Here is a 27,086-nt window from a genome sequence, read left to right on the forward strand (position 1 = left end):
CTCCAGGATGGCGGAGTCAGGGGAGCCCACAGCGCCGCTCGCGGTTGAGCGGGCCCACCCTCGCCAGGCCGCCGCCCCCGGATTCGCGGGGTTGGGGGCGCCCGCCTACCGCGGCGGCGGCGACCTGAGGGCTGCGGGCTGGGCCTCCGCGAGCGGGCGGAGTCCCGCCCCTTCTCCGGTCCCCGCCGCCACTTCCGGCGCCCCGGGCCCGCCCCCCGCCGCCGGTGCCACATCCTCCGGTGACGTCAGCCGGCGCCGCCATATTGGAAAGGGCCGCCGCTGCCGTCGCCTCCGCCTCCGCCTCCGCGTCGGAGCTCGGGCTGCCTCCGGGGTCGCGGCCGCTGGAAGGCAGGGCCTCCGCTCCCGCCCGCCGACGCCGGCCCGCCCGCGACGCCCCGGCCCGGCTCCCCATGCCTGCGCCCGGCGCCGCGGCCGCCGCGCGTCGCCCCAGTGCCCGGATTTAACACGGAAGCCCGGGGCGGGGGCCGCGGGGGACCCGGAGGGAGGCCCGGTCGCTCCCGCGTCTCTCCCGCCGGCGCGGCGCCTCGGCCGGAGCCATGACCTCGCTGACGCAGCGCAGCTCGGGCCTGGTGCAGCGGCGCACGGAGGCCTCGCGCAGCGCCGCCGACAAGGAGCGGGCGGCGGGCGGCGGCGGGGGCAGCGGCGAGGACGACGCGCAGAGCCGCCGCGACGAGCAGGACGACGACGACAAGGGCGACTCCAAGGAAACGCGGCTGACCCTGATGGAGGAGGTGCTCCTGCTGGGCCTCAAGGACCGAGAGGTGCGGCGCGGCGCGCGGCGGGGCGCCCTGGCCCCCCGCCCGCGCCCTCGGCCCGGCCGGCCTCCCGGCCCTGCCTCCGGGGTCGCCGCCGCCCTGGCAGCCGCGGGGTCCTCCTCGCGGGCCCCGGGGACACTGCCCGGCCGGGGGCTGCGGGTCGGAGGGGCGCGCCCCGAGCTCGCGGGCTGGGCGGGCGGGGGCCCCCGGGAGGCCTTGGCGGACCCGCCTGGGGGGGTTTGGAGAAGGCCGCGCACGGCTTGGAATTTTGACAAATTTCGGTGAAAGGCTAAAGGAGACAAAAGTTGTTTGACTGATTAGAAGTTAAAATTCTTCGCCAACTTCCTGGAAAATGACATTCCGGGTCAGCGTGCCTCGGGGAAGAAATTATTTTTAGGGTCGCTGTTACGTTTTGTCTGTTGACTGTTCTCAAGCCCGTGCAGGTTAAGGAAGGACTTTTTCGTGGGGTGCAAAAAGCGCCAGGTTGTGATTTGATGGAAGCTCTCAAGCCTTAAATAGGGAACTGTGCTGTTTGTTTTGGTGGCTTGACTTTGGTTTTTTTCCACTCCAGTATCTTAGGAGAAGTTTCAGACGTAGAGAAGTTGAAAAAGATGTCACAGTGGGCACATATACAGATCTTCTAATTCCATGTAACGTTTTGCTCAATTGCTTTATATACTTACCGCTCTAAAAAAATGATTATTTTTAGAGACCTGCAGACAGACAGACAGATGAATTGTGTAAACCTTGCATGAGGAGGTGATCCCAGGAGCTTCTTTCCTTTCAGTGTGGGAATTACAGACAGCACATTTTGAAAGATTCAGAAGTATCTTGTTTAATTTTAGGAAGATACTCCTAATTCGTAAAGATGTGCCAAGAAAAAATGTAATCCTTATAAAGCAACTTAGCCTTGTTTTACCAAAACTTCTCAAAAGTATGTTATTTTCATTTGGGCCATTTGTGGATTCATTATATTTTGTAATCTAATGAACTGAAGTTTGCCTAGGTAGAAATGTTTATTAAGGCGTTTACATTATCTCGGTTTCTCACTTGCTCAGGTTTTACTTATCACTTGAGGAAAGTTGATGTCCTCTTGACTATGAAAGGGGCACAGTACTTATTAGTGAGTTATGGTGAAAACACTGTGTGAAATTCAGTTTTACTTTTTGGAGGAAAGAATGAACTGGATGTATAGTGCAGAAGTAATTTTTTAGTAAAGCATTCATTCAGTTTTGCTTTTGTAGGCATCGCAATTTAGAATCTCGGTGATAAACGTTTTGTTTTTTAAATCTGAAAATAACATTTTAGAAAATAAAAGAACTTAAAATGAAGAAAACAGGTCATTCATGTTCCTGAATGACCATTTTGTTTTATAGTTACTGAGACCTATTTTTATGTGTGGATATGTCCTGTATATAAAACTTAAAATTAAGAAAAACACAAAAACACTAAAACAAAAATTAGTTTTTGATCTCAGTTAAACTGGCTGAGGAATTAGGAGAAAGAACTTTCTTGTTTCAAGTATGTGTTAGTCTAAATGTTTTAAAGTGTATTAACATGCTATTTTTCTGTGATGGGTTTTCATGAGGATAGTCTAAATATTTGTTGAAGCTTAAATGGTGCTTGTTAAATTTACACAATTTAAAGTTCTTTGGTGGCAGGTAATTGAAACCATCTGTAGTATTTATTTTGTATCAGGAGTAACTGTACTTAGCCATGTAATGGCCAGTGTTCAGACACTGGCTAGTTGTGAGCATTTCTTGCTGAGTTCAACCACCACACAGGGAAGTGTTCCCCTTTTTGCCGCATGTCCAGAGATGGAGTGGAGGGGTGGGGTGGGGTTGAGATTTTACCTGCAGGAATTAGGAATTCACTATCTTTACGTATTAATATCCAGGGAGATTTTCCATCATCTTCAGTTTGTTAGGGGTGACTTTTTAGGGGGCAGAAATTATTTTTATGTATAATCTAGGCATTTTATGCTTTTTCATATTAGATTTTAGCCTAATCTGGTATTAATAAGTTCAAAGCTTTAGCAATAATAGATTTTTATTATTCAACTTTTTATTATTTTAGCTTGGCATCCATCTTTGTCATATCTAGGTACTCTTGAGGTACTGAAAATCTCAAACTTTAAGCTTAGACCTGTCATCAGTGGTGGACACATTATATGTATGTGAACCTAATTTAACTTTTAAAAAAAGTCAAGATTTACAACTTTTAAAAATATTTCTTGCTGAATAATAAGCCTACAGAGAAATGCAGATAAGTGGTGTAAGTTTTCCACAAACTGAACACATATGTTAATCCAGCATCTAGATCAAGAAATAGAACATTTCCCCAGAATTTTTTATTTCCTTTCTACTTATTGCCAGTCCTCAAAGGTCACCCCAAAGCCTAATTTTAAAATTCAGCATTGAGTGATTTTGCTTGTTTTTGTGCTTTAATCTGTCTTGCTTTTGCTCACCTTTGTGAGATTCAACCATATTGTATGAGGTGGTCTTTTGTTCATTCTCATTGTCATGACAACATTTAACAGTTATAATCTATGATGTTTGAAAAGTTAACTTTGATTTACGTTTTGAATTTAACGATCTCCCACCTGTACTGAAAGGAAGGCTCTGCTGGGCAATTAGCAGGTGATCTGACTTCAGATTACTTCTTAGGATGACTCTAAAGACCTTGTGAGAGGCTTTGTTTAAATTAAAGTGCACAGTTCAGATTTTTTATTGATGATTTTCTCTTCTGGCTTTTATTAAAACAGATTCCTGCATACCTTTGGGGATTGGATACCTCTGGGGATTAAAGATACAAGTATTGAAGTAAATCTTTATAGAGGCCACAGCAAAGATGACAGATAGTTTAAATTTGAATTCATCATCCAAATGATGAGCAAGATTTCTGTTATCTCCCTTGATGAGGGGGAGGGGCAGCAAATATGCCAGTTATTTCCTTTCTCAACTTTGTTTTTCACATATTTACCTCTACTAGAGCATTTTCAGAATGCCTTACTGAGAATTACCTCAAATAGCTGATGTCATATACTTTTAAATATCTTCACTGGTGGCAAATCTTTGTGCTTTAAGGTTCAATTTTTTTAAATGGCCAAGTGTAATTAGTATGTCTGTGGAATAGGAGAGGTGGAAAGGGTGAATATATTGCTGGCCTGAGGTATGTCCTTTGTTTTACATATTATTTAAGTTCTCTGAGCCGTAAACGTCTTTTTTTTTTTTTTTTTTTTTTAAAGATTATTTATTTATTTATTTATACAAGCACTGGGTACAGTCAGAAGCGCGGGAGGGTGAGAGAATTCACCAGAGCGGAGAGCAGAGCAGGCAGAAGGACCGAAGGACACTGCTGAGGGGAGCAGCGGGCGGCAGGAGAGGTCTGCTCGCCATGTGGGACCCTCCTCCGGTGGCCGGGGAGCAGCCGGGGATCGAACCGGCGCCGCAGAGGCTGCGGGCAGCTTCGCAACCCAGCGCTCAACCGCAGCGCCACCAGGGAGGCCCCTTAAACATCTTTTTTAAGATGGAGAGAGAAACAGTTCTGATTGCACTGTTGTGGACATTTATTGTTTTATTCTCTACCGAGTCTTCCCCTGGTTTTATCTTGCTTTTAGGGTGGTCCCATTGTGTGAAGACTGACGATGCCCTATTGATGTCTCTACGACTTTCCTTTTGTGGTGCAGCCTGACAAAACTTTCCTATCAGGTTTTTTCCCCCCAGGATTTTGAATCTGGAGCGGTTTGGATCTTGAGAGAGTGGAACAGGCTGTGGGAGATTTTTCAGTGTAGTATCAGTGTGTGGATCAGACTGTTCTGTTACTGGTTCTTTGAGCTCTTTCTCTCTAGCTCTTTGGTGCTGTATTTTTTCCTCCCCATTTTCCAGACAACTTTCATTTTGTAAGCTTCAAGAGTCTTCTAATAAAGTCCCTTTTTAAGGATAGAATCAGTTACTGATGTTTATGTTTGCAGACAAGAACCCTAATGCAGTACCTTCAAAAATAAGTAGTTGGTGCTTAAACTGGGTAACAGAGTAAATACAGTTAAATTTAACAAAAATGGTGGCACTGACTTTTGTGTGGCTTTTAAACTGGTTCTGGAGGTTAATCCTGTCCATGCATTCCATTTTTGGGGAAAAGTTCTCAAGATCACTACTTTAAAATGCAGAACTTATAAAGATGTATGACTTGGTTTATAATAGCATGTCCTTTCTGTACATGAAGTGATATACACCATCAAATCTGTGCATCAGATCTGTTAATGGGGAATTCCTTCAACAAATATTCAGAATTTTAAGATCCACTAAGATTTTATTAATTTAAAATATAACAGAGTCTTCTGAGTGTGATTCTTTTTCCAATATAAATATCCCCTTTATATTTTTGAAAGATTTGAATTTCCATTTGTTTTTTGCAGGTTTTTTTTTTTTTTTTTAAGATTTATTTATTTATACAAGCACTGGGTACAGTCAGAAGCGCGGGAGGGCGAGAGAATTCACCAGAGCGGGGAGCAGAGCAGGCAGAAGGACCAAAGTACGCCATTTGGGACCCTCCTCTGGTGGCCGGGGAGCAGCCAGGATCGAACCCGCGCTGCAGAGGCCGTGGGCAGCTTCGCAACCCAGCGCTCAACTGCTGTGCCACCAGGGAGGCCCTTTTGCAGGTGTTTTTAAGAATAGGTACTCAAGTATTCAGGATCTCAAAAATAGTTTTTGGAGCTTATTAAGCCATTTACTTATCTTCTGAACAAGATTTTATACTATTGAAATTACTTTCCAGTGCTTCAAAATTTTTTCAATGTGATCAAAATATTCACTGATTCAACTTATAGTTATAACTAATATTCGGTACTTACTAGTGTAAAACCATTCGCGTGTTCCTGTATGGATCATTTGAAATTATCTTCATTTCAAATTTGAAATTATACAATTATAATTTGAAATATTTTTGTCAAGTTTTGAAATATCTGGGGAGTTTTCCTGCTATTTAAAGAAAGAAACTATAGTGTCAGCTTATCTGTAAATCTCAATAGATTTTAAATATAGCATGCTTGTCCTATTATGTCATGATAATCTTTTGGTCCAACAAGCCTTTATTATTTGTAAGCATACCCTTTCTTGTTGGTATCATTTTTCTGCTATAATCAGCAAATGATATTCAGAGTTGCTTTAGTCTTTATTTGGGGGATTTTCATTTTTGGATTTTGTTTCCATGTGAGGTTTTTTTTTTTTTTTTTAAAGATTTATTTATTTATACAAGAGCTGGGGTACAGGTCAGAGGCATGGGAGGGTGAGAGAATTCACCAGAGAGAGCGGGGAGCAGAACAGGCAGATGGACTGAAGACACTGCTGAGGGGAGCAGCGGGCGAGGCAGAAGTCTGCCACGCCATGTGGGTTTCTCCCTGGCCGGCCGGGAATTGAACCCGCACTGCAGAGGCTGCAGACAGCTTCACAGCGCTGTGCTCAACCCGCTGCACCACTGGGGAGGCCCCTTCATGTGCGTTTCTTATTGAAGAAGTACAGAGACTGCTTGTTCCTGTGCTTCTTCTATTTAATAAGTGTAGGGACAAGTGCCAAAGGTGGGAACCTGATTTCATTTTGAAATTCATGTTTGTGACTTTAGGTTTCTCTAATCAAAGCTTGAAAGACTACAGCCTGTCTCAGCATTGTACAGTATTTATAATCCAGTAAATGTTGATGTTTTAAGCATTACAGGTATATATAAAAATAACTGCTAATCTGCAAGAATACAGTGAAAACGCATTACCAGAAAGTGTTGCTGATACATTTATTTCTAAGATCAATAAAGTACATTTGGTTTACATATTCTTTTTAATGGTGAAGTTCTTAAATTGGTGTCAACAGATGGACAGAATATGAACACGTCAATTGTGTGTGGATATTTTCCTGGAGAAAATTGGTAATCAAAGCATTTAGTGAACCAGAAGTTTAAAAATAAGGAGCTGTTTGTTTTAGTTTAAGTTTTCGGTTTTTCTTATTTTGCTCTTTCTCCTGTGAATTCAAGTTTGAGGTTTCAGCATTGCAGAGAGTTGAGTTTTGAGTTTTCTGATATTAGAGATTTGGAACTGACATTCTGTAGCCTGGTTATCTTGCTAAAAAACATTTACAGGCTATATTACCACATCTAGAATTGTAACAATTTCCATGCATTCTTGAAATGCTTATTGAAATCAGTCTCTTGATGAGGTACAAGCAATAGGCAGAAGAGGCAGCAGATCTCTATCTTCACACTCATTTTAGTTCTATGAGTCAAAACTCAGTATAATAAACTATAAAACTAAATTGTGTTGCTTTTATAGAATTTTTTTGATAGTATCTCAGCCTGGCATATACCTAGAACTCAGTATATATTTGTTAAATAAACATTTTCAGGGCCTCCCTGGTAGCGCAGGGGGTTAAGACACAACCTATGAGGCTGTCCGTAGCCACTGCAGCACGAGTTCAGTTCCCAGCCAGGGAGATAGCCACATGGTGCAGCAGACTTCTCTTGACTTGCCCACTGCTCCCCTCAGCAGTGTATTTCAGTCAGTCTGCCTGTTCAGTTCCCCACTCTGTCTCTGGTGAATCCTCTCATGCCCCACACCTCTACCTGTACCCCAGTTCTTGTATGCATAAATAAATAAATCTTTAAAAAAAATAAACATTTTCAGTGAGGACAATATCATTCCCCAGGGAGTGAAAATTGATTCTGGAATTGATGGTGAAAGTTTTTACTCCTTTTATGTATAAAGCATAGATAACACATGTAGTACGTTAAATAGATATGCTGTGTCTATTTTATAAAAGTTTTAAGGGGCAGGGAGCAGGTAGGGAAAGAAACTTCTTAAGAGAACAACATGTAGAAAACTATTGAGATGGGGAGATAAGTTAATTTTGAAAATACTAAGCTTGTGCTTAACTGTGATTTAGAAATCTTTTTGTTTGGTAGGAAGTTTTACCCTTTGACATTTATTTATTTGGATTTTTTAAAAAAAGATTTATTTATGCATACAAGAACTGGGGTATAGGCTAGAGGTGCAGGGGATGAGAGGATTCACCAGAGACAGAGTGGGGAACAGAATAGTCACACTGACTGAAATACACTGCTGAGGGGAGCAGCAGGCGAGACAAGAGAGGTCTGCTGCGCCTTGTGATTAGCTCCCAGGCTGGGGATTGAACTCATGCTGCAGAGGCTGTGGATAGCTTCACAGTGCTGTGCTTAACCCCTTGCGCCATCAGGGAGGCCCAAGATTTATTTAATTTTTATTTATGCATCTGAGAACTGAGGTGTAGGCCCGAGTTGCTGGGAGGTGGGGTGAGAGGATTCACCAGAGACAGTGGGGAGCAGAACAGGCAGATCTGCTGAAATACACTGCTGAGGGGAGCAGTGGGTAAAATGGGAGAGGTCTACTGCATCATGTGTGTTAATTCCCTGACTGGGGATGGAACTCATCCCTCACCCCTCTCACCCCTGGGAGGTGGGGTGAGAGGATTCACCAGAGACAGAGCGGGGAACAGAACAGGCAGTGGGCGGGACAGGAGAGGTCTGCCTGTGGGTTTCTCCCTGGCCAGCGGGGTATCTAAGTGCTACAGAGGCTGTGGATGGTTTCATAGTGCAGTGCTTAACTTGCCTCACCAGGGAGGCCTGGAAGTTTTAATCTTAATAGAAGTTAGCTTGTATCAGAAATTCAGGAAAAGCAACAAGTATAGCATACTGAAATTTAGGAAGTTGTGAGCTAAGTTCAAGGTAAAGTTATTCTCCATAGACTTTTCGGAGGGGGCAGGTAAACTTTCGTGTTCCCCTATCTCCTGCTCTCTGGGAGGGATTGGAAAGTAAAGGACTATATCAATTGCTAATGGTTATTTTTACTCTGGTTTCATTTTCTAGTTCCAGTTTCTTAAACTTAATGTTGAAAGCTTTAAACGTTATTAACAAAGTAAGCTCAGAAATAACATTTAAGAATTAAAGTTCATTTCAGTCATTGAATTGAACTTGCCATTTAATTTTTATATTCTCATCCTATCATATAAATTGGAAGTTGAGGCCTTCTATTTGTTTGTTTAATTTAATCCAACTACTGAGCATCTTCTTGTGCCAGTCTCTTTGCTAGATGCTGGGGTTATGAAGAAAAAAATTCTTACTCTCAAGGAAGAGCCAGTCTGTATAAAAGACAGATTTGTAAATGATTTCAATAAAGTAAATTGCTGACTTTAATAGAAATACATGATAAGTGTGGTAAGGCCCTGGGGAGGGAGATGGCTTGGATCTGGAGCTAGAAGACTGCCACATTCTTGACGCCCAGCCATGCCTTTGATAGAAGGCACTGGAAGATACTAGGATAGAAGTAGAGTGAAGAAAGGATTGGTAGGTGAAAAACCATAGGCAGGAAGGTTGATAATAAACTTGAGGTTATTTGAATTGTGAAATTTTGTGCCTGCGTCTTGGATAGAAGAGCAAACAGGAATCATCAGAAAGATAATTTTTATAGAAGAATTATTAGGAATTAAGTACTATAAAAACTCAGGAGAGAAAGTGATTAGAGTTTAAAGAATCAGTGACATAATAATACTGTCTCAGTTGGTGTCTTATTTAAGTAGATTGTGTTCATTTTGTGGAAAAAGATTTAGAAAATGGCAGATTACAAAAGAAAAATAAAATTCATAATTCAACTTTCATTCCTTCAACAAATGTCTGTGGAGCATCTCTGCTGTTGCTAGGCACTGTGCTGGGGGTGACATACACATGTGTAAACATGAATATGTGTATATTTACAAATTGATAGTTAACTTTGAAGGAAAATTAGGGGTGCTCTGTGATAATGAGTGTGTGAGGACACCGTGAAGAACTTTGCAAGGAAATGAAATTTAGACTGAGACCCAAAGAATGAGTGGGAGCCTTGTCCAGTGAGGAGAGACTGGTACCTAAGGCCCTGAGGTGACAAGATGAGCATGGTTTGTTCTGAGCAACTAAAAGATGGTTCAGGCAAGCATCTTGTTAGAGTGGGTCTGCGGTAAGGGATTTTAGGATTTTGTATTATAAGTGAATGCAATAGGGGGAAACTTGAAGGATTTTTGGAAAATGATACAACCAAAAAATAAACATAGGGTCCTTGTGGAGAACGGATTGAACAAAAGACAAGTAATGGAAGTTGGGCTCGACAACATTTGGTCCTGTTCTTCCAGTATTTTAAACAAGTTTGCCCATTTCCCCCCCCCCCCCCAAGTATTAGGAAAAAGCTCATCCTAATACTGTTTGGTAGCTTTTTCCCAACCTTAATGATCTATAGTGACCACCTTCCCATATTAGTAAATACAGATTTTCATGATATATGCTCATGTGAAAAACTTCGTATGGAAGAGAGACAGTGAAAACATCTCTTACTAGGGTATTAATCACATTTCAAGGGCATCACTTGCGACCTCATCTAAACCTAATTATCACATGAAGGTTAGGGCTTCAAAATAGGGATTTTGGGGGGAGCCACAATGAGTTCACAGCATGTCTTTGGAATGAAGGAGTGAATGAATCATTTTATTCATGTCACTATTAAATTTATCACATTGAATTAGTTTGTTTTCCTCTTGTGCCTTTAATCTTGGTTTTGATTATCACCTCATTTTAGCAATGACTGGGCAGTCATTGTTAATTGAATTAACATTTTATTTCAAGAGTTTTATTATAAATACTGTTTTTCGGGCCTCCCTGGTGGCGCAGCGGTTGAGCACTGGGTTGCGAAGCTGCCCGCAGCCTCTGCAGTGCCGGTTCGGTCCCCGGCTGCTCCCCGGCCACCGGAGGAGGGTCCCACATGGCGCACAGACCTCTCCTGCCGCCCGCTGCTCCCCTCAGCAGTGTACTTCGGCCCTTCTGCTTGCTCTGCTCCCCGCTCTGGCTCTGGTGAATTCTCTCACCCTCCCGCGCTTCTCACTGTACCCAGTGCTTGTATAAATAAATAAATAAATAAATAAATAAATGAATGAATGAACAAATAAATAAATAAATATCTTAAAAAAAGATTTATTTATTTATACAAGCACTGGGTACAGTCAGAAGTGTGGGATGGTGAGAGAATTCACCAGAGTCAGAGCGGAGAACAGAGCAGGCAGGCTGATGAAGTACACTGCTGAGGGGAGCAGCCGGTGGCAGGAGAGGTCTGCACACCATGTGGGACCCTCACCCTGTGGCCGGGGATCAAACCGGCACTGCAGAGGCTGCGGGCAGCTTCGCAACCCAATGCTCAACCGCTGTGCCACTGGGGAGGCCCCGATAGGACTAATTTTAAAATGTACTGAGACTTTGAGATCCCCCCCCCCCCAAGCAGTTTAGAAGCACAGGTACAGATCAGGGGAAAGTGGGCGACAGACAGTTGGATTTATCTGGTGTTGAAGTTTCGTTAGGTGAATGCAGTGGAAACAAAATAGAAAATTCATCTAGGATATTATTAAGAGTGTAGTTGCAGTGGTGTGCGCTGGGCTAATTTTCCCTATTTTTGAATTGGGAATGATGATAATAGTACTTAAACTCAGACAGTTGTGAAGGTTGAAATGAGCTAGTACAAGTTTAGTACTCAGAATAGTTCTGTGTAAAGTATATTTAAATATTTATGGGGATTTTTTTTTCAGAGTAGATTCCTAGAAGCAGAATTGGCAAGTTAATGGGTAAATGGATTTTTCTTTATTTCCCAATTCCCTTTCCTGTAGAGGTGGTCTCATTTTTCCATTCCCATTCCGGGGTATGAGCTGTCCATTTCTTTCATCTTTGCCAACAGACTGTGCTCTCAGTTTTTTGTCAGTCTTGATAAGTAAGCATTTTCTCCTTTCTTAAATTATAAAATATACATAACATAAACTTTGCTATTTTAACCATTTTAAAATGTACAATTCTGTGGCATTAAGTATATTCACATTTTTGGGCTGTAGTCCTCACCGCCTCACATCTCCAGAACACTTTTCATCTTGTAGAACTGAAACTTTGTATCCATCAAATAATAAACTGTGCATTCACCCCTCTTCCTAAGCCCTTGGCAACCAATATTCTACTTTCTGTGTTTATGGATCTGAGTACTTTGGGCCTCACATTAGGGGGAATCTTACATTAGGGGGAATCATACAAAATCTGCCCTTTGTGATTGATTTATTTCACTTAGTGTCATGTCTTCCAGGTTCATTCATGTACCAAATTCTTTAAGTCTGTGCCTCATTCTGTGGATAAGAAAATAGAGAATTGGGGGCCTCCCTGGTGGCACAAGGGGTTAAGCACCACACTATGAAGCAATCCACAGCCTCTGCAGTGCGAGTTCGATCCCTGGTTGGCCAGAGAGAAACCCACATGGCGCAGCAGACCTCTCCTGTCTTGCCCGCTGCTCCCCTCAGCAGTGTATTTCAGTCATTCCGCCTGTTCTGTTCCCTGCTCTGTCTCTGGTGGATCTTCTCACCTCCTGCATCTCTGGCCTGTACCCCAGCTCTTGGCATGCATAAATAAATAAATCTTTAAAAAAATTAACAACAACAAAAAAAGGAAAATAGAGACTTGGAATGGATATTAAGCAACCTGTTTAAAATCCCAAAGTTTCCCTTATGGCCAGGGCCAGTGTTTGGGTCTCAATATCTGGTCCAGCCTGTTTTTTCTTACATCTTAGTGGTACTCTGTCTTACCTACTTTTAGCTGCTTCTTGTAGATTTATTCTGATTTTATGTGTCTTCAGTTGGTTTTAGTAATTTGTAAGTTATACAGAAATTTGAACTTTTTGTCTAATCTAAATTTACTGGCATAATATAGTTGCTTGTAGTCCTTTAAAATTCTTTAGGGTTGGAAGGAATGGCCTTGCTTTTATTTTTGAATTGTTAATTTGTATAATCCTTTCTTTTTTCCCTTTTACCATTTTCTCTCTCCTGCAACCATTTTCTCTCTCTCCACTCCCATCCCCTTAATCTTAAAAGAAACAACTTTTGGCATTATCAGTATACCCCTGTTGTTAATATTCCAATTGTGCTCAAATGAATGTATTTTGCTTTATTGGTTACAGAGTTCTATAAATGTCATTTAAGTCAACTTGATTAATAAGTTGTTTATTATTGTCTTTGTTGTTTTCTTAGTTCTGTCAGTTGTTGTTAATGTAATCTTATGTACTACTATTGCTTATTTCTCCTTTTCGTAGTCAGTTATTGTTGTGTTTTGGTATTCTGTTGCTAAGTATATTTATAGTGGTAGCTTCCTGATGGTTACTCTTTTATCGTTATGAAATGTCCTCCTCTGTTCCTCTGAATTTTCTTGGAAGTTTGCTTTTTTCCTCACATTAATTTGTATCTTTTCCAGCTTTCTTTTGATTAGTATTTGCATGACATCTTCCCCTTACCCCCTCATTCTTTTGAACCTATTTGGGTCTTTGAATCTAAAATATTTCTTGCATACAACATGTTTAGGTCTCTTAGGAGTCTTGGATTCTTTCTTTGATTGGAACATTTAATCTGTTCACATTTAATGTAATTATTGATAGAGTTGGATTAATACTAGCAACTGTGCTGTTTGATTTCAACATCAAATGTCTCCTTTTTGTTTCTGTTCTTCCTTTATTTACTGTCCTTTGTGTTAAGTAGAGAATTACAATTACATCACTTAAAATTCCATCATCTTCCTATCCATTTGTGTTTTTTCATCTAGGGAGTACAACATACATATTGCTTTTTGACACTTTTCAAATTAATACTCGATTTAATTCAGTAAAATATGGAAGCTGTCTTCAAATGAAACTGCCCCTTGCTTTGTGCATTATTGTCAAATATTTCAACTTTATGTTATATCTTCAACAATACTGTTTTGTATTTTGTACTGTTTTTAAAAGCAAAGAGAAAATGTGCAGCACTTCATATTTATTTACCATTGTATCTTTTATTCATGTAGATTTGAAGTGCTTTCAGCCAGAAGCACTTCCTTTAGTATTTCTTGTGAGGCAGAGCCAGTACTGATAGATTCCATTTTTGTTTAGCTAGGAATGTTAGTTCACTTTCAATTTTTTGAAGGCTAGTTTTGATGGGTATAAATTCTTCATAGTTTTTTCCTTTCAATACTTTGTATTATCCTAATGCTGTCTGATCTCCAGTGTTTCTAGTGAGGAATTATTTGTTAATTGTATTCTTTTATATATGATGAGTAATTTTCTCTTGCTGCTGTCAAGGTAATATCTTTTGTCAAAAGGTTGACTGTGAGGTGTCTCTGAGTTTATATAGCTTACATTTTGTTCACATCTGGAACCTTGATGAATATTCTTCACCACACTTTGGGGAAGTTTTCTGCTGTCATTTTTATGCTTTCTCAGTCTCTTTGAGACTCCTACTGCTATTCTGTGAGACTTGAAGGCGTTAGTCTCTGAGACTTTCCTCATTTTCTTCATTCTTTTTCTTTCTACTGTTGAGATTCAGATTCATGTTCCTTGATTCGTTTTCTTTGATTTCAAATCTATTGTAGAGCTACTTAGTGAATTTTATTTTATCTTTTTAAAGATTTATTTATTTATACAAGAACCGGGGAACAGGCCAGATGCGCAGGAGGGTGAGAGGATTCACCAGAGACAGAGTGGGGAACAGAACAGGCAGACTGACAAAATTACACTGTTGAGGGAGCAGTGGGTGAGACGGGAGAGGTCTGCTCGCCATGTGGTTGCTATGAGGCTGGCCGGAATCGAACCGGCACTGCAGAGGCTGCGGACAGCTTCACAGCGCTGTGCTCAATCTCCTGCGCCACCAGAGAGGCCCAATTTTCCTTGTTTTTATTGAGAATCTGTATTTGATGAATCATTGTCTTAATGAGTAATTGTCATTCCTTACTTTTATTGTTAAAATATGGCTTCCTTTAGTTTCTTACCAGGTATTTGGTAGACTGCTCCTCAGTTTGTATTTGTCTGATATATAAGTACTTTTTAATGTGTGTGTTAATGTGCTTATGCTTTCTATTTTTCTGTGGTTGGAAATAACCAGGATTTTAATTGTCTTTAGTTAGATGAGAGTAACTGGAATGTGGCACTTGAAATTGTTAGAGATCGTTGATTAATAACAAGTCCCAATTTGTTATCTGACAAATGGATTAGATGGTTGATTGGATTGTAGTTTGTTTTTTTAGTAAGCAGCTGCCCTTATCATAACTGCATTTACTACCTTTCTGATAGCAACTACAGGCTAAGTATAATCAAACTTGGATTTCTTAGCCATACATATTTATTGGTGTATGGTGAGTCTTAAAGTTTTTACTTGAATAAAAAGACTGTCAAAAAAATTTATTTAATAATTTAAATCCAGTATTTCCCTGAATTCCTTTTAGCCTTACTGGAAGTTACTTGCTTTGCAAAAACAGAAATCCCCTCAAGGTAGCCAAAGGAAAAGCCTTACAGAGAATAGTATGCTAACAATAGAAGCAGTGCATTGTTAGAATGCTAGTCTCTGTGTTGTGTCTGCCTCTTTATGTTTGGTCTGCCTTTCACTGAGTACTACTCTCTCATTTCTACTCTGCATATCTCTTCTGATTTCCTTTTTATCTTTGTTCTCTGATTGAATTTATACAGAGTCCTGGATTTCTGAATCTATGTAACCTGTTACCTCTAATGTCTTGATCCAGCCTCTGTGTGCCAAATTTAGATTTTCAGGAGGAAGACTTTGATTTGCTCATTCTGGCCCAAGGGTGATGGGCACCAGCACAAAGGGGTTATGAATCAGGAGATTTGGATGGGTATGCTACTAAATCCCAAATATTTTGATGTCCTGATGCTTGCTCTTGCTAGGAGAAGTCTGTTTAGAAAGCCTTTCCAAAACATTGGTTAGAACAGAATTCTAATCATATAGAAGATATGCTGTTGTGGTTTAGTGATTTCATTTTGAATGCTTTGTACATGAAAATGGAGACATGGCTGGTAAAATATGAAAACTATTATATATACCTTGTGCATATATTGATGAGTAATTTAAAATTGCTAGGTGTTCATGGTTTCAAAGTGTGGGCCCTTGAGGATTTTCTATGCTATGTCCCAATTCTGGTTGACTTTGTGGTTCTTGGGTATTTTCATTGAAATTTTTTAGTGATAGAATTTTGCCTTTATCATGTTATTGTTATTATCTTAATTATCGCTTTATACACTTGAACAATTAGTTTTTTCCTGACGTCCTTGCCTCCAATTTTCTCTCTAAAGCATACAAAAAAGCATAAAAAGATAAAGATCACCATAATTGCCAGATACTACTGCTGCTAACACTTAACACTTCCATGTAATCCATTTTAAAAAATGGGGCCATATTATCTATATCCTTGTGTTTGTACAGTTCTCTGAGGTATATTTCTCATTTTTTTTTTTTTAAGATTTATTTATGCTTACAAGAACTGGGGTACAGGCCAGAGGTGTGGGCAGTGAGAGGATTCACCAGAGACAGAGCGGGAAACAGAACAGGCAGATTGATCGAAATACACTGCTGAGGGGAGCAGTGGACGAGGCAGGAGAGGTCTGCTGCGCCATGTGGGTAGCTCCCTAGCCGGCCAGGGGATCGAACTTCTGCTGCAGTGGCTGGGGGACAGCTTCATAGGTTGCGTCTTAACCCCTTGCACCACCAGGGAGGCTCTATTTCTCATGTTTTGAAATGCTTTCTATACCAGGATTTTAAAAATTTATTTCCACAGAATTAAAAACTTCTGTAGTTTGTTGAAAGTATCCCTTAAAGTACTCCAAGGTCAGGAAAGCTTGGGAAAGGCTGAATTTAATTAGGACTGTTCTGTTTTAGATTGTTTCTATTTTGCTATAATTGTACAAAAATTATTTGTACATAAGTTTGTGCACATTTCCTAGCTGAAGGTCCTTAAGAACTCTATCAAAGATTATGAGCATCTGAAGAGGTTTTTTTTCTTACACATACAAATATGTATATATGTATATATTTATGTGTATATATTTATGTGTATACGCATGTTATATATGTTTTCATACATACGAATACGTATATATATTTATGTATTTCAAATTAGGATCATACTTTATATGTACTATTTTGTACTTGTTTCTCATCTGAAAGAAATATAGTCACATTGTGTGAGGGAAAATCTGGTAACATTTCAATCCTTCTTATAATATTTATACAATTTGTTATATTTCATTGTGGGTGGCTAGCGTTTTAATTGATTCTAAAACAGCGCATGTCTTTTAGTTAAGCACTTTGGAGCTTTTAGCTGAAATGGCTAGAACTCTTTAAGTGTTTGTAATTTTAGCTACCCATAAATGCCTCTTTTTTCCCTCATTCAAGTTGAACCACATGAGAGAAAAAGGGAATCAGGCAAATAGAGATCCAAATAACTACCCTGTTATCACTGAGCAAAAACTGGATTGAAGGTTGTTGGCTTAGATGTGCAGCAACATTGGATTTCCCGTGATCTCTGTCCCCTAGATTGCGATCTTGGAACTGCCAACTGAGGGACGCATTGCGTCTGCAGAGCAGGTCCCGGAACCCCTGCCTTTTTTGTTATTGCTACTATTCATTCCTTCTGCTTGACTCCCTGTTTGTGAATGGCACACTCTATGAAAAAGGAATCTAACCCGGTTTAAGTTACAACCTCTTGTGATGTTTGTCTTTTGTCTGAGTCTCTGATCCTGGGGATTCTCAGCAACAAAATACTGATTGGAGTAGGTCTTTGTGGTCATTTAGCTAGCACTCCATAGGAAAGTCTCTACCTGTTTGGTTATTGTCAAAATTTGATATTAATTAGATTGTTGATGAAAGGCAAATAGTTTCCAGAGCCCTCTGATTCCTTCTTTCTTGTGTTGTAGTCTTAGTTTTGTTGGAGGCCTGTGACCTACACATGAACTACCCTTTGGATGAACCTCCTTTTCCTAGCATTCCAGGTTACCACTACTGCCATATTAGGGACTTAGGGTGTCCTCTTTTCTTGCATGTTTCTCTTTGTTTTGGACCTATGGACCTAATGGACTCATGTATCTGGATTCTACAAGGTAGTGTATCACCCAGCTCTATTTGGGATATCTCTGCCTTCTTCCATCCTTAGACTTTAGAACTTGGGAACTGATTTCTGATCACAGTCTTGAACTTTTAGGGCTCCAAGGTCATTTTCTTGTGGTCTTTTAACTTCCATCAAGAAGCGAGTTTATTTCTTCAATGAATATTTCCTGGAATTTTTAGTGTAGCTGCTGCTCCTTCATCAGCAAGTTGGTTGTCTGGCTATTGGTCCCTCTTTAATGTGATCCTGACCTTTGAGTACTAGTACCCTATACTGCATAAAGATATTTCCTCTGTTGCTGGTGGTAGAATCCGAAATGCATTTGGGGATCTGAAATGATAATTGACTTCCAAGTATAAGAACTCTGGAGTATCACTGGAATACATAGTTGAAATACGTAACTGACTAATAAGCATCATTGATACTACTTTATCATTTCACAACATGGTGCAAATGTATCCAGTTGTGCCTTTTGAACCATATCATAAACTGCTGGATATTGTCAGGTAGTTACTAATCTTTCTCACATACTTTAATTATAATTTTTTTTTCCACAATGGATTTCCCCCCCTTTTTTTTTTTTAAGATTAATTTATTTATGCTTACAAGAGCTAGCGTACAGGCCAGAGATGCAGGGGTGGCAGGGGGGTGGTGGTGGCGGTGAGAGGATCCACCAGAGACAGAGTGGGGAACAGAACAGGCAGACTGACGAAACACACTGCTGAGGGGAGCAGCGGGTGAGACAGGAGAGATCTGCCACGCCATGGTGGGGATCGCTGCGGCCGGGTGGGATCGAACCTGTGCTGCAGAGGCTGTGGACAGCTTCACAGTGCTGTGCTCAGCCGCCGCACCCTCCCCACCCCATCATTCTTAATTATACTTTCATGATGTGGATTTTAGTAGGTCACCTATTCTATTGCTTGATATGACTTTGATGGCTTCATTTAGCTTTGGAATATTACTACTGAATCTCAGAAACCTTGGCATAGAGCTGTTTGTTTGTCATTTGTCTGTTTTTTGAATTAATTTGATTCTGTTCTAACACGTGTCTTTTAGTGGCAATGCCCCAAAGCCATTCACAAGATCTACATGGAGTAAATCTTGAAAGTTTGTTATTAAAGACACTGTTTTGCTAACATCTCTGGATGTACTGTTACTTCGGGAGCAGTTGAGGTTGAGATATATTGGGACCTGTAGTAGTGAATGAAAGTTTCTAAATATGATTCAGCTTGAATTTCAGATTGCAGAGATGTGGTCCTTTCCACATTCATTACTGCTTCCTGAGGTGTATACTCTGTGGTTCAGTTTGTAGAGGCAAACTTAGGACTCTGTATGTCAGGGCAGTCTAAGCCAGACATCTGTAACTTTGATTTAATGTGGAATCCATTAATCGGGTTTGCTAGGACTTCAGTTGTTGCGGTTACACAAGCCGGAGATTTTACCTAACCTCTGTAAATTATTGATTTTATTAATTACTTCCCTAAATCTCTGGTAATCTTCATTTAATTAGACCCCAACACTTAACTAAGGTTTAAAGGATTCCTTTAAGGAGATATCCAGTCATTATCTCCTATCTTATTTAAATCTGCCTGTTTTTGGCTTTTTTTTTTTTTTTTTGAAGATCTTTTTATGCATATAAAAACTGGGGTGTAGGCCAGAGGTGCAGGGGTTAAGAGGATTCACCAGAGACAGTGGGGAGCAGAACAGGCAGATGTGGATTGACTGAAATACACTGCTGAGGGGAGCAGCAGGTCAGACAGGAGAGGTCTGCTGTGCCATGTGAGTCAGTTCCCTGGCAGGGAATCAAACTCGTGTTGCAGTGGCTGGTGATAGCTTGGTAGCACTGAGACTCAAACCACTGTACCCTCAGGGAGGCCCCTTTTTGGCTTTCTTACTCTAAATTTTCATTTTCCCAAAGCCTTCATTATTGGGAATCATAGCTTCATTAGGCTAGCTTAAGTCCCCATGTTCATAGTTAACTCCTGTGGGTTGTCCTTGATGCTCAGTTATTTTCCAGAATACAGGCTACCCATGGTAAAGTGCTGTGACCAAGAAGAGCCTCGGCCTTCCTATTCCCCGAACCCTCCATTATTCAGAGACTTGATTTATCTGTTTTCCTTTTTACCAGTTTTATATATTAACCTGTTCTGATTCTCAACCAGAACGAATTATAACTTCTGCCTTTTCCTCAAAGGTGGGTACTTTAAATTGATAGTCAGCAACCCTGCTGGCAAAGGTCATGATTTCCTAATTTGGAGAATCCAGTTGTTTGCTATTTGAGTGTCCTGATGTAATCTGCTGATGTCTGGTTGAGTTGAGTATTCCCATATCCCTTGATGTCTAGTCTTGTTCTGTCTCGCTGTTCTACCTTCGATGTTACCTTTCTATATGTGGATGGGGGACAAGCACCTGATTATTTAACTCTTTATTATTCGGGACTTCAGTCTCTCAGCTATCCTTTCTGTTCTTGGATGCATACATATGTTTTCTAACATAGTCTTCAAAAAATAACCCTGTGTTTTTATTCTAAGCAGTATTGAATGAATAATATTCTAATTTTTCATGAGGTCAAATTTGGCTGACTTGTTTTCCTGAATTTGCTCATATATACTCATAAGCCACTGTAACATGATGTTAACTGAGTTAGGTGAGCTTTGGTCCTTGCAATCACAAAGAGCCCAGTAGACACATAGTTTGACTAAGAAAGATGTTGTATTTTATTTGTTGCATAAAAATTTTATACACTGTGTAAGATTATTTGTTGTTTATCCACATGAAGGGTAAGTGGTGAAAAGACAAACCCCTGAAAAATCTAGATTAGTAATGACTAGTAATTACATTTTTCAGTATTTTAAGTTATAGTTATGAAAGGCATGAAAGCTACAAGGCACCAAAAGTAATTTCTTCTAAAAATATTTCCTGTTTTTGACTCTGAATTCGTCATTTTGTTTCCTTTTTAAAATAGGGTTACACATCATTTTGGAATGACTGTATATCATCTGGATTACGTGGCTGTATGTTAATTGAATTAGCCTTGAGAGGAAGGTTACAACTAGAGGCTTGTGGAATGAGACGGAAAAGTCTGTTAACAAGAAAGGTAAGAGGAATGCTAAATAGCATGTCTTTTTAAAGAATTTGTGCTGCTTAAAAATAGTTTTAACTGATAACTTTCACAAATTAAAGAAGTTGATTCCTTGTTGAATCTTGTTTCCGTATCTTTATCTTTATGGTACCATATCTTTATGGTGTCCTTGGTTTCTTGATTCTGTGAGTAAAGTAATTCATTGTTAGGATCACTTATTTTATTTGATATGCTCATAGAGACCATAAACTTCAGTTGCTGCTTTTGAAAACCATAATTTGGAAATATTTGACATAACTTTCTTTTAAACCCAGAAGTGTTATTGTGTAATTTTATGTAGGCTATTGATTTTCTGAACAGAATATGAACAATTTTCAGATCTCTGCCATCTCCATTGTGAAGGTCTGTGTTACAATAGAAGTATTATTGGTTAAATTTCAGAACTTCTAATTTCAGCCTCAATTTCAAATATTCTAGACTGTTTCTCTTTTAGTGTGTTGTTTCTTGGGGGCATGGTGTTTGAAAACTTTCCCTAACACAGTGTCCTAGTGAATTTAAAGCAGTCCAGGGTTAGAAAAGAACATTGATTGATACATGCTAAAGTAATAATCCTTTAGGAGAGAAAGCCATTAATGTGTTTTTGAAGTTATAGAGTAAACATGGTATATTAGAAAACATTCCTCATGGGATTTTAAAATTAAACCTAGTCATTCGAAAGCGAAGTCAAATGGGCTGTCTTGAGATTAACTTTCAAACTACTTTATTTTACAAAACTGTCATAAAGCAGAATATTGATTTTTTTTATTTCATTTTGCTGTGTAGTCGTGGATTTATGGAGGAAAAAAAAGATTGCCACTATAGTTATTAATGATAATATACATAGAGGTTGCTCCCAATTACAGTAATTACAAGTAATTTTGTGTTAATGTTATGGAGTCCTAATCTAAAGTGAAAAAGTTTTGACAGTTATTTTTTATTCTTTTTATGAAGACGAAAACCATTTTGTGTTGGTTATCAACAAATTACTTGCCCTTTTATTCATTTATTCATTCATCATGTATCTATTTCTGATGACTGAGTGAAATTCTCTGCCTTCATAGGCTTATTGTTTCAGTCTTAGCTTGTATGATCTTAACTAGGTAGTTGATATTTTCTGGGAAAAATGCTCCAATGTGATTTAATTTACTCATGAAAAAATAACTACTGGTTTTATTATGATAATACATGTATAATAGTTATAAAATTGTACTAAAGGCTTGTAACAAAAACTTCACTGTTACCCTTCCTCTTTCCTTAGTCATGCTCCAGGGAGGCAACCATTTTCAGTCCTTATATTAATTTCCTAGGGCTGCTTTAACAAATTCCATAAACTTGATGATTTAATACAGCAGATACTTATTTAACTCTCATAGTTATGGAGGCCAAGAATATGAAATGAAGATGTGCTTTGTTGCCATTGAAGTTTTTGCTCCCTGCTTCTGTTGGTTCCAGATTTTTCCTTGGCTGCTGACCACCTCTCTCTCTGCTCTGTCTTCACATCACCTTTTGTGTGTTTCTCTCCTCACTGTGTCTCTTATAAAGGCATTTCCAGTGCATTTAGGGGCCATTTGGATAATCCAAGAGGATCTCATTTCAAGATCTAATTTAACTTAATTTGCTCTACAATGACTTATTTTCCACATAAGTTTTGGGAATCAGGCACTGGAGGTTAGTATATGAATCCACCATTCAGCTTGTTGCAATTCTCCTAGTTATTTCTTTTGACATTTACCTCCACATTTTGCAATAAACATATACTGCTTTCTCTTGCTTCCAGTTGAGAGACTGCTTACCTTCTGTTAGAATAGGCGACTAGCTGGCTTCTTTATCCATCCCTTCCCCCTTTCCACCCAGTCTTTTCAGTACAGTTATGTCAGTTTTTAGCCAGTTATGACCATTTTCTATGATTACTGTGTTAATATTGTTTTCTGCAGAGTTGTTAAACCCTTTATTTTCCTTAATAATTCTCTTTTTAAAACATTTTCTGTGTAACTGTCCCTTTTTCTTATATACTCTATAAAGTTAGCATTATTAATTTTTAAATATTCATATATATATCAGACAATTCCATTAAGATTTTCCTTGTTCTAATTTGGACTCGTTATGCTTTGATCCTGCTGGGACTTCTTGTCACATTTGTAGAGCTTTCAGCTTCCTGTTTTCTGGAAGTATTTTCTCCTACCCTGTGGGGAGAAAATATTTTGAGACTTGTATGTCTGAAAATGCCTTAATTGTACTTCATTTGAAAAACTTAACTGGGAAGAGAATGTTATATTTAACTTGCTTCCCACAGAATTTGGAAGGCATTTCAAGATGCCTTGTCCATTGTCTTCTATAAGACTAGCTGTTAAGTCTGATGCACTTCTGATTTTCATTCTTTGTATGTTTTTGCCTTTTCCTCTCTGGAAGCATCTGAAATTTTTTGTTTGTCTCTGGTGTTCTCAAGCTCTTTAGTATGCCTTCATGTGGGTCTTTTAAAATTCATTGTGCACGAGTTGTTTGAGTCTGGGAGTGTGTTTTTTGGTTAGAAACTTTTGTTTTCTAAAATTCTAAGTTGGATATGGCCCTGTTGGTTGTTTTTATTTGTTTCACAGCTTTATTGCGATAGTTAACATTTTCTTGGCCTCATTCAATTCTTTGTTGAATTTTTTCTTGTAGCTCTCAGGGTTTTGATTTCTAAGGGCCCTTTCTTGTTTTTAATTGGCTGCTCCTTGTTTTATGGGTGTAATGCCTTCTTTTAGGTCTTTGGAATCTATGGATCTTTTGAAAAAAATTTTTTTTCAGAGTTCCTTTTTTTTTTTTCTTTCCTCATTTGGTCTCTTTGATGTCGAAGTCTTTTCTTCAAATGTTTTGCCATCCTTGGTTATCTGTTCATATATGATGAGGCTCATAACAGATGAGGCTCTAAGAAAATAAAATACTATGGGGCCTCCCCTGGTGGCGCAGCGGTTGAGCGCTGGGTTGCGAGGCTGCCCGCAGCCTCTGCAGCACCAGTTCGATCCCCGGCCATCGGTGAGGGTCCCACCAAAAAAAAAATTAAGTAAAATACTACGTTTCAATAATATGCTTGTAGAGAATAAACTAGTGGGGCAGACATTACTGAATTTTTAAAAGTTTAGAACTTTTGTGAACCATTGAAGAGTTATGGGGCAAACAGTAGAATGTCCTAAGATTTACCTTTTAGGTAAGTGAGGAGACTATTGAAAAGGGCTAAAACTAGTTCAGAGAAACTAGTTAGGAAATGTAATTTAGTTCAAATGAAGTCAGCCAGATTAGCTAGAATAGAACAGTTGTAGCAGTAATGGAGAAAAGTGGCTCCCCTGAGGGAGACATGGGGACAGAATTTCATAAGAAAAAAGATATACCTATGTACAGGACACTTTGATCCTGATATATGGCCTGTCTCAAACGGTGGGTGTAAGATAGGCATTGAAGCCAGATTGCAGTGGATTTAAAGACTAAGTAGGAAGCGGGCCTCCCTGGTGGCACGGGGGTTAAAGTCTCAGTGTTATCAAGCTATTGCCAGCCACTGCGGCATGACCCCGGCCAGAGAGCTGACCCACAGGGCACAGCAGACCTCTCCTGTCTCATCTGCCGCTCCCCTCAGCAGTGTATTTCAGTCGATCCACCTGTTCTGCTCCCCACTCTGTCTCTGGTGAATCCCCCACCCCGTACCTCTGGCCTACACCCCAGTTCTTGTATGCATAAATAAATAAATTTTAAAAAATAAAAAGATTAGGAAGTAAGAGGTGGTGAATTGACCATTACATAAAGGTTTGTAACTTTTCCTCCCACTGTTCTCCTTTTTTCTTACTCTCTTTCACCCTCTGCTCAAAAGAGTGGGCTACAATAGCCCTATCCAACAGAACTTTCTGCAATGATGTGTTACTTATCTGTATTGTAGTAACAGTAGTCACTAACTTACAAGTCTGTTAACTAGACTAGAAATGTGGCTAGTGCAAAAATTGAGGCATGCAATAAATAAAAATACACCAGAATTCTGAAGATTTACTGTGGAAAAAGGAGACATGTAAAATACCTCAATTTAAACATATTTGTTAAATGTTTACTATTTTGGCTATAATGGATTAAATGAAACATTGAAATTAATTTCACCCATTTTCTTTTTTTGATATGATCACTGGAGTCATGACTACCGTTTGTGGTTCTAATTATATTTCTACTGGGTCTCAGATGGTGTATGTAATTTTTTGACCTTTCATAAGATTGAACAAAAAGATGAAGGACACATTGAGGACAAATAAAAGAAGACTACTGGATTAAAAAACTTAAATTTCATAGCATTTTAATAGCTAAATATAATAAAACAATAGATTGTTACAGGATTTCAACCAGAAATTTAATAGCCAAGACTAAATGAGCCTGTAGAGATCTAATACTTGGCTCAAGCAGTATCGTGTTTTTTCCTTCTCATCCCCCATTTCTGGGTCATGTGTATGCTTCAGCTATGAATTTTATATCAGTATAATTTAAAAAATTATATTTGTTATTTAATGACGTATATTGGTGTTTTCTTTAAGGTTTCTGTTAGTTGCCATACTTTTGAAAAAATATTTCTCACCCCCAAAATTATAGTCCATATTTTAAATCTTTATCTTTTGTAGTATAGGCTCTGAGGAACCAAGTCTTAGTTTTTACTTGTTTTCATGACATTTATTGAAAACTTTCTCTCCTTATTTGTTAGAGTCTGAAAAAAATAAAAAATAATAAATAATTGAGTCTGTTTCTGGAACTGATAATTGTTTAAACAGTGATTTTCTGGTTTAGCAAAGAAAGGCATTTTGCTTTACTGATTATGCACACTAGCTTTTATTTTCATTTATTTCATCATTGTGGCTAAACAGGTTAAATTAAATATTGGGTTCAATATAGAATTAATATAAATTCTGAACTTGGATACTGCATGAACATTTGGAGCTTTAAGCATATGAATTTGTCTGCATAAGTATTTTTTGTTTGAAAAGTTCACATCAAAAAAGGAATAAGTAGTTCATTTCATTCTTATTCCTTATATTTTAGGTGATCTGTAAATCAGATGCTCCAACAGGGGATGTTCTTCTTGATGAAGCTCTAAAGCATGTAAAGGAGACTCAGCCTCCGGAAACTGTCCAGAACTGGATTGAATTACTAAGTGGTAAGCTGCTGTGTGGAAACTAAAAACTGAATTCTGTGTAAAAGATTTTTATAAAAGTTTAAACATTTTGAAAGAAACTATTAAGCATATTAGCCAAAGGTGGTTTGTATTTAGGCAAACTTGTTTGTTATCAGTCACTGAACAGGTGTTTTTTAAAGTTTCATTTCCTTTAATAAGACTGAGTAAATTTAAATGAAATGTACTGTTCTTCTTACAGCCCCATCATTCTTTATCAAAATTGCATCTTATTCCCCTATGTGAACAGAGTAGGTTAAGCTATGGTAACAACTCCAAAATCTCAGCATAAGACAATAGATTTTTTTTTCTCACTTACGGTTTAGGTCAGTGACAGGCCACTTCATTTTCACTCTGGCAGTCAAGCAGATGGAGTCGCCGCCATCTGGAGCATTGTTAGTAGACATTATTATAACGGGAAGAACAGAAAATGGCTCACATGCTTAACCCTTTGCACTCCGCTGTCCCCTCTCAGGGGCCATCGGAATTCTAGCATATCACTCGGATGTCCCCTCTCAGGGGACATTGCAATTTATTAGTGATTACGGGGAATTGAGTTATTTCAACGCAACTTTTTGAGACATGCATGTTTCCCTGAAGTTTTATCTTGAAATGGCACAAGAAATTAAATCAAAATATCATAAAATTACTAAGATATATACAAGAAATGTCAGCGGGTTTTGTGTCGGACGAGAACGTGAGATGCGTGCTCACGACGGTCTGTGCACTTCGTGACGCCACTTGAAAAGAGCGATAAGGGGAGTTTGTAGAAGAAAGGTCGATTTTTGAACATAGTGCGCACTGTATAGTGAGATACATAATTACAAATAAACAAGTCTACATCTGGAGGAAAAGATTTTCAAAGCTGAGCTCATTTTGGTTTGAAGCTTCGAGCAGTGCACATAGATCTAACGAGGAGAAAATCGGAAAAGTGATTCTTTTCTTAGTGAATAAATTGTTTGGTGAAAGCTATTTTGGTAAATATCATCTTGTCAGTTAGTAATAACAATTAGAAATTTTCAACCCATGCATTTATTCATAT

General features: G+C 39.2%; 1 protein-coding gene across 1 annotated transcript in view; it reads left to right on the forward strand.

Annotated features, from left to right (window-relative positions):
• The first annotated feature begins 288 nt into the window (after window positions 1–288).
• The window catches only part of GOLPH3 (golgi phosphoprotein 3), a 34,689-nt gene continuing 7,891 nt past the window's right edge, over window positions 289–27,086 (forward strand). Inside the window, exons 1-3 of the mRNA XM_037529520.2 lie at window positions 289–782; window positions 20,719–20,850; window positions 25,915–26,029. Coding sequence (XP_037385417.1) covers window positions 558–782; window positions 20,719–20,850; window positions 25,915–26,029 — 472 coding nt within the window. The 5' untranslated portion in view covers window positions 289–557. The remainder of the gene's footprint in view (window positions 783–20,718; window positions 20,851–25,914; window positions 26,030–27,086) is intronic.

Source organism: Talpa occidentalis, unplaced genomic scaffold (assembly GCF_014898055.3).
Source record: "Talpa occidentalis isolate TD23 unplaced genomic scaffold, MPIMG_talOcc4v2.1 talOcc4.6, whole genome shotgun sequence".
NCBI classification, from domain to species: domain Eukaryota; kingdom Metazoa; phylum Chordata; class Mammalia; order Eulipotyphla; family Talpidae; genus Talpa; species Talpa occidentalis.